The sequence below is a fragment of the Kryptolebias marmoratus genome, linkage group LG23 (genome assembly GCF_001649575.2).
Source record: "Kryptolebias marmoratus isolate JLee-2015 linkage group LG23, ASM164957v2, whole genome shotgun sequence".
Taxonomy (NCBI): Eukaryota; Metazoa; Chordata; class Actinopteri; order Cyprinodontiformes; family Rivulidae; genus Kryptolebias; species Kryptolebias marmoratus.
Genome location: NC_051452.1, coordinates 6,551,580 through 6,559,443, shown reverse-complemented (window position 1 = coordinate 6,559,443; position 7,864 = coordinate 6,551,580). Strand labels below are relative to the sequence as shown.

Below are 7,864 nucleotides of genomic sequence, written 5' to 3'. Positions count from 1 at the left end.
CAACCCCCCCCCCCCCCCCCCCCACACACACACACACACACACACACACACCACCACCACCACCACCAACCTCTCGCTGGTTGTTCTGGTTGATCGTTAACCTTTCTGTTGGAACATCTTGATTTTCTACCATCTCTGGTCCAAACTACATTTCATATGTTTGAAAACTTCCCTCCATTTTGGTCCCAGCTTGTCATTAGGGGGGGATGGTGGGTCCTAAAGTGTGGCTACAGTGAGCCAGCTGTAGCAGCTGCTGCTGCATCTTTGAATGATTAAAGCTGGCTGAACCCCAGTTTTTCTCTGTTTTGGCTTCGGTTTTGCTCAATAAATAATTCTGTGGTTGAGTCTGAGGTTAGATCTGAAAGAAGCCAAACTTTCAGGTTGCTGCACATCAGCCAAAAAACAAACGTTGGTGAGTTTAAGTGAAATATTCCATCAAGAAAAGGAGGTCTGGGGTTTTAATCAGCTCCGTCTGGTTCTAACATTTCAAATTGATTTTATGACAAAGTAAAGATGTTGTTGAGTTGATCTGCTGGACTCTGCAGGGTTGCAAACCCGTCTTCCTAACTATTACATCTACTTGATAATTGGACGCCTGGAAAGGTCAGCACATGTTTTAATTAGGAGATTTGTTTTTTTATTATTCTTTCTCCTTCTTCCGGGAAGTAGCCTGCACCAACCTTAACGAGCTGTTAAAGTATTTAAATGTTTACGACTGAGCTCCTCGAGACGTTTCCAAACTTTTCAAAGCGTTTCTGAGCAAAAAGCTGCAGGACTCAGGAATGACGCAGCTCTTTTTGTTTTGTTTAAAGTTCTGCAGACAAAGTGAAGAATCATCCGTTTCTCGTGAGACGCAGACGATTCACAGAGAAATCTATAATTCATTTAACAGAAAAGCTGTTTCGCTGCCCGGAGCGTGGCGGCGCTCCAGGTCCTTCCGGGCCTCGGAGCCACAGTTTGGACTCCGGCTAAATTAATTGTCCTGAGAGGAGACGGGAGTGGAGCTCCTGTACCTGCTGGGAGATGGAGTAACCGATGACGGTGTCGCCCTGAGGGACGTTCCAGGTCACCATGGCGGAGTGCGCCCTCAGCTGGGTCACCGAGACGTTGACGGGCGCCGCCGGCACAGCTGCGAACACAAAACACATCCCTGTCAGCCCGACGCTTTCTGCTTCCTATCCAGGAGCTGGACCGGCCTGCTGGGATTCGGTCCAAGCATTAGCCGGGTCCAACACGACGTCTGCTTGGAAATTCATGTTCCCGGAGGTGACGGATGAGACTTCAGCCACTTAGTGAAGGTAAGACGCTAACAGAGACGAGACTGAGTGCTGCTGAATCATTTAACCTCTTTAGACTGAAAACAAGAAACCAGCCATTAAAGAATTAAATCAGCCGAGACACGAAGGAAGCTAAAATTTATCTCTCCAGTCAGTCTGAGTGCCAAAGACCATTCCTGACGTTTGTTGAAGCTGAAGCCGAATAAAGATAAAATCATCCTAAGAGACGTGAAGCCAGTTAAACAGCAGCTAAAACCAGCTAAACTGACAATAAAAGCTAAATGTCTGAGTACAAACCCTTAAGAATAAAAAAACCTCTCCATTTCAATGAAAAACAAATTAAATGGTTAATTTCAAAAAAGTGTAGAAGTTACAGAACCAGAAGTCAAGACATAAAGTCCTGAACGAGCTGAATATTTAGGTGTAGGAATGATTCAAACAGCTGAAACCAGCTGATGTGGTTAGACATCACGGATCACAGAAAGCTGGACTTCTTAAACCAGCGGTGCCCGGTCCTGGTCCTGGAGGACCTCCATCCTGCAGGTTTTAGATGTTTCTCTGCTCCTCAGCAGCTCTTCAGGTTCTGTTCATCACTCAGTCATTCAGATCAGGAGTCAGAGCAGAGAAACATCTAAAACCTGCAGGATGGAGGTCCTCCAGGACCAGGTTTGGACTCCACTGTCTTAAACTGTGATTGTGTAAAAACCTGGTAAAGTTTGAAGATTGTCGCCCACCACTGAAAGACCTTCTGATCCACTGGATGGACTTTGATGAACCTTATCCTGGACGAACATCTACAACTGATTAAATGTTGCAGACAACAGTTTGATGACTTGTTGACTGAAATGTCTTGAAAGAAAAGCAGAACAAACCATTACTAACTATTAAAACCAGTTTATGAGTCCTGTTTTCTGTTCTTGTAGCAATAAAACCAAAACCAACCCATCAGCCAACCATTTTAAGCCTAATCTGAACTTCAGAGATCATCCACTTGTTCTAAAGCCCACATTCAGAGGAATCCAAATCTGCCGACTTCATTAAAGAGACACTTTATAAAAAAGCTCAGGAGGTGGGACTAACGTGGGTCCTGTTCCAGGACATGTGAGGCTGTTTCCATGCCAAGCAGTAAACTCAAGCTCTTCCTTTCATGTCCCACAATTCAGAAACATTAAAAGCGTTTTAACGCCGCTCCTCAGCCTTCGTGTCCTAATTGGCTCCAGCGCAGAAGACCTCCTTTCAAATTATTCATTCCCACACAAACACACGCACCTCCGGTGGGCACAGATTAATTGCTTTCTGCAGCCGGAGAATGTGATGAGGAATGAGCCGACCTATTCCTGGAGCCGGACCGGTCCGGACCTCAGAACCTGATGACTTCACCTTTTATCATCAGTAAGGAGGTTGTCTCAGATGGACGTCCACTCCTCTGTCCTCGCCTTTCTGCTTTCTTTCCTCTTATTTCGCATTCATGCAGCCGCTGTCCTACATTTTATACTTATTTCCATTTTTGTCCTCAGTTTTCTGTCTCGTCTTTTTGTCTCTAAAGTCAAAGTTGTGATTTTTACAACCTGATATAACTAAAGAAGCTGCATTTTCTGCAAAAACACTGAATAATGATTATAATGATTATAATTAAAGACAAAACAAGCAGAACAGGAACTGAAATGACCAAAACAGCAGCTGAAACATGAAAGGAAACAGAGCCAGTAGCTGAATTAGACTCCAGAAAGAAAAAATGTTTTTAAAGGAATAAAAGAGATCTTTGTGTATTCCTACAGGGGAACAGTTAAATTAAATTATCCTAATTATCCTAAGTTAAATTATTCAAAAAGTATAATAGTTGCAAAAACAGCCCTCCGTTCCTGATCGAGGCGAACGTTTTGATGCATGAAGGGTTCAAACAGGAAACAGGAAAATGTATCATCCTTTAAGAAATGCATGTCACCCGCCGCCTTCCAGCCCAAAGATCTCTCAATTGATGGGATTCATCTGCAACTGATGAGCTCCAGATGGAGATCAGGATTTGAAGGCTCTCTTCGAGGTTCCTGAACATTAAAAGTGTCCTGGAAGGCGACAGGCAGCGAGTGTTTCAGAACCATAAAGATTCCGGAGAAAGAGCGTTTCTGCACGAAGCGCCCTTTTTTCTACAACTGACTCACTTCTGCTGTGAAAACAGTCACTTCCAGTTTAAACACCCACTCATCCCATCACCCTGCTCCCCTGCAGGAAGCCGTTCAGACTCATGAGAGAAAAGCCCACGTCTTCAGCAGCGTTCTGCGTCTCCTCCCACGCTTTCCTGCAGGGAGCTGTCTCCGAGCCGACCTGCTGCAGGTCCTGGACTTCTGTCCCGCCCTGTCCTGCTCCATCTGAGTCCACGACGACGTCTCCTCCATGAGTCTGAGGTCAGCGTTGACCCGACCTGACCCGGAGAGAAAAACCCGACTCAGTCAGGTCTCCAACTCGTCAGGAACTCGTAGGTTTGAACACTTTTCCGTCATCTTGTCCTCACCTCCTGGCTTCCTGCACGCCGTCTTACGGTCCTCTTTACTCCAACCTTCTGCTCCTTCTCAGCCACTTGGATCCTCTGAACAGCTGGTTGTCCTCCTGGAGATCGGGCTTTTTTTCTGGTGAGGCACCTAAACTCCGATCCAATCCGTCTTCACTTCCTGTTTTTAAATCTCTGCTCTCACTGGGAGCTGATTTTAGTATCGTTCTATTCATGTTTTAATTCTTACTGTTTGTTGATGTTCTTCAGCACTTTGGTCGTTTTAAACGTGCTTCATGAAACTGACTCGACTCGACTCCGAAGTCTTCGTCGCAGAATTCTCTGCAAATAAAACGACTTCAACTTTCCGAACGCGTCCGGCCGAGGAGCCAGAAGAACGTGAGATTATCTGCGAAGAGAACCAAAGAACTGCAGCAGTTCTTACATAAAACATGAAAGCAGAGACGTCAGGCAGGAGGGGGAATTCTCTTTAGGTGATGCAAATGAAAGCAAACACACATCTGCTGAAGATTATTTTTAGAATTACAAACTTTATCCCTTATTTATGACTCGGTTTTCACCCAAACAGCTGGAGCGCCATCTTTTCTGAGCAAAGCACGACCAGAACATCTGTCCTGAGAGGCGGCGGGTGATATGCATTCACACCAGTGTTTTCATGTTTACAGCTTCTTCTGGACGTACTTTGTGGCATCTAATTGTTCGGCTCGAGCTGTAACTTTTAGTTTTTTATCCTTCAGCTCTAGTTTGGTTTTGTCCGTTTTAAGAAATTCACGGCGAATTCTCGCACCAGATGCTGATTCTTCCCGTTCCTGTGGCTCTGTGGCCGTTTGGCGTCTCTGGATGTGCCGCCACAGGAGGATGTTATCGAGAACGTGTGCGCGAAATGAACAATTAGCATGAAGAGAACATCTTCCTCCTACACACCGGAACACGTTCCAAGCCATGTTTCCTTCCTTCTGCCAAAAACAGCCAAGACCCCCCCCTCACTCCAAACTCCTCTACCACTAAATCCCACCTGCTTTCATCTGCATCACAGCGCTCGCAAATTATATTCAACACATGAGAGGAGATGGAGTCAGGAAGACCGAGGAAAACAGGCGGAGACGAGGAGAAAAGAGATAATTATCCATTTGTAAGGGGAGACGATCATTTTTAATCTTTAAATTCTGATGGGCGAAGAGGAAAGAGAGTGATGAGGATGAGGGTGAGGAGGATGAGGAGGGTGAGGAGGATGAGGAGGGTGAAATGTAGCAGCTCAGATGGCTGCCGGAGCACATTCTGCTCACACTTGTCCTTGTTTGTCCTTCGTGTCTCCCTCCGCTTCCTGCTAAATATTTACCACCGAGTCCTCTCGACGTTTTCAGGACAGGTTCGCTCCTCTGATAAAGCGAGCCACGACACCTGAAGGAATGCATATCGCCCGCCGCCCTGCCCCCCAAAGCTCCACGCAGAGATCCGTGACAGCTCGGCGCGTCTGTCGGGGATCAGTCTCAGCTACTACCACAACAGATTCAGGCTAAATATCTGTAAAACTCAGAGCTACAGACGAAACTCTCTGAGGCTGATTAGCTATGGCGGCCATCTTGAAATCAGCCTTTAGCTGCATGACTTGCTCCCAAAACTCTCAGCTACTACCACGCCAAATTTTAGATTAAAACTCAACTTTGAAAGACTTTTTTTCCCCTTAAAACTTTGAAAACATGAATCCTAATTTTGCTTTAAGACAAGAAGAGAAAAGGCCCATTTTAGATAAGATTACTGCAGGTTTTCCTCAGTTATCTGATGGTTTAAGTGTCCGATTTGTTTCATTAAAATAAAATAAATAAAGGAAAAAAGTCTATTTTTTTCCAACCAAACTCTGGAGTTGTCTGCAGCCCGAGACAGCAGAGACAACAACCTGCCTGGAGCCGCACAGTTGGCTGTAAATCACAGAGATGTAACAGTCAGCTAATAGACTCAGACAGAATAATCTGCCTAATGGCTCACCATCACTTTCTGAAGATGGATGTGTGTGTGTGTGTGTGTGTGTGTGTGTGTGCATACTGATTAAATACACTGTCTGCTCATGAGTGGATTATGAAAGCTGCAGCCCCTGAACGAATACAAATACCACGTCCTGAACTTGTCTTATGTAAGAGACACGCAGTCAGACACTCTGCGAGGACGTGGGATCCTTCAGTCATGAAGTTATTATGTCCTCCTGTGGTCAGTTTGTCCTGCAGATTATTTGATCTGTTTGGGTTTTTTTCCATCTTTGTACAACTTTCAGGTCTTTTTAAAGGTTAATCTGCACCTTAATGTCTTTTCTGGACTCATTATGTCTCTCAGGGGTTATATCGTCCTCGTTACGTCGCCTGGTCTTGTTGTTCTCGTTGTGTCTCTCTGTGGTCATTCTGTGTCTCGTTACGTCTCACTGGTGGTCTTGTCATATTCCATGCGTCTCACCTTGGTCATGTCAGTCTCGTGTCTCTCCGTGGTCATTTTGTCCTCCTTGCATCTCACCGTGGTCTTGTCGTCCTCGTTACATCTCACCAGTGGTTGTCCTCGTTACGTCTCTCCATTTTCTTGTTGTACTCGTTACGCCTCACCGTGGTCCTCGTTACGTCTCCAGTGGTCTTGTTGTCCTCGTTACGTCTCAACACAGTCATGTTGTCCTTGTTATGTCTCACTGGTGGTCCTTGTTACGCCTCACAGTGGTCTTGTTGTCCTCGTTACGTCTCACCGTGGTCCTCATTATGTCTCACCGCGGTCTCGTTTCTCATTTCTTCATTTTCTGTCTCGTTTCAGGGTAGATTTCGTCCACGAAGACTTCTGCGTCTCTGTTTCTGTGCGATCGTTTTCATTGGTTTAGCTTCTTTGAGGACATTCGGCCTCAGCTCCTGTCTGTGGACCTCCTGCGCCACCATGTCTTCTTGTGTTCTCGTCTTCAAGGACATCCCTGTCTCTTTGTGACCTCCCGGTGCTTCGCTGCGTCTCAGGTTCGTCAGCTTCTCGTTCGGTCAGAGTCTTTTCACATCACTTTGTGTCTTTTTGTATCAGTGAATATTTAGCCTCTGTCTCATTTTGTGCATCAGCTGGTTTATTTTACATCTTGTCCTTCTGAGTGTCCTCGAATCTTTTTGTTTTTTTGTCCATTTTAGGTCAGATTCAGAAATCCTTCCCTGAGTTTAAAAAAAAGACCTGAAAAGATGTTTTATTTCATTTGAAAGCTTCTATAATTCAAATAAAAGATCATTATTTTCTTGCCGTGACCCACGAGCAGCAGAACGGGGATGCTGGGAAGTATTTTAAAAAGCAGGTGGATTCTTCTGAAGACGTGACGACCAGCGGAGCAGAGAAGTGACGTGAAGCTGAACGAGTCCAGATGAAGTCCGGGCTCAGACCTCCAGAATCCACGGATGGGTCAGGTTTTTATATAACATCCTACACGCTGAAATCTCTCCATGTTAAACTGTTTTTATAAGCGCTCCTCTTTAGGCCGACTTTATGAAAGGCATTTCATGCTCATAAAACTATTAACATCCGTTAAGCACCATGCCAGGTTATTACAATCATTTCTTTGTGCAGGTGAACCAAAGGATGGATCATAAAGCAGAATTACAGCCCCCTGGTTGCAGGTAATGTGTCGTTTAAAAGCCCAACCTGAACCGAAGCCCATTAAACAACCATTTATATTCAAATCTCCATCCTATGACAAGGTCAGGCAAAAACGGAGTCAATACGAGGCAACAACGACAAAGTTTTAACCTTTTATTGGTTAACACTGAGCTGCCAGGAAAGTCAGAAAAGCAGAACTCACTTTGCGGTTGGTCAATGACTGGGGATCTCGGGCAGAAAGGGGTATCNAGCCTTGCTCCTTGTGGAAAATTTATTTATTTTTTTTATTGATTTTTATTTATGTAAACCCCCTGGTTAGTTAAATATGGATGTAAAACCCTTCACGAGAGTTTGTATTGTATCTTGTTATTTTGTTACATTTTGTTGTTCTGTGTTCTGTTGTTAATAAAGATATTAAGAAAAAAAAAAAAAGGCCCGTCATATTTAAGCCCTCACTTCCTTCCACGGGGGGCAGCTGTTCCTC

The 7,864-nt window shown here is 44.9% G+C and overlaps 1 protein-coding gene across 1 annotated transcript in view; it reads right to left on the bottom strand.

Annotated features, from left to right (window-relative positions):
- Positions 1-7,864, bottom strand: part of LOC108251070 (fibronectin type III domain-containing protein 4) — a 24,913-nt gene that overhangs the window by 14,049 nt on the left and 3,000 nt on the right. Inside the window, exon 2 of the mRNA XM_037973752.1 lies at positions 1,014-1,129. Coding sequence (XP_037829680.1) covers positions 1,014-1,129 — 116 coding nt within the window. The remainder of the gene's footprint in view (positions 1-1,013; positions 1,130-7,864) is intronic.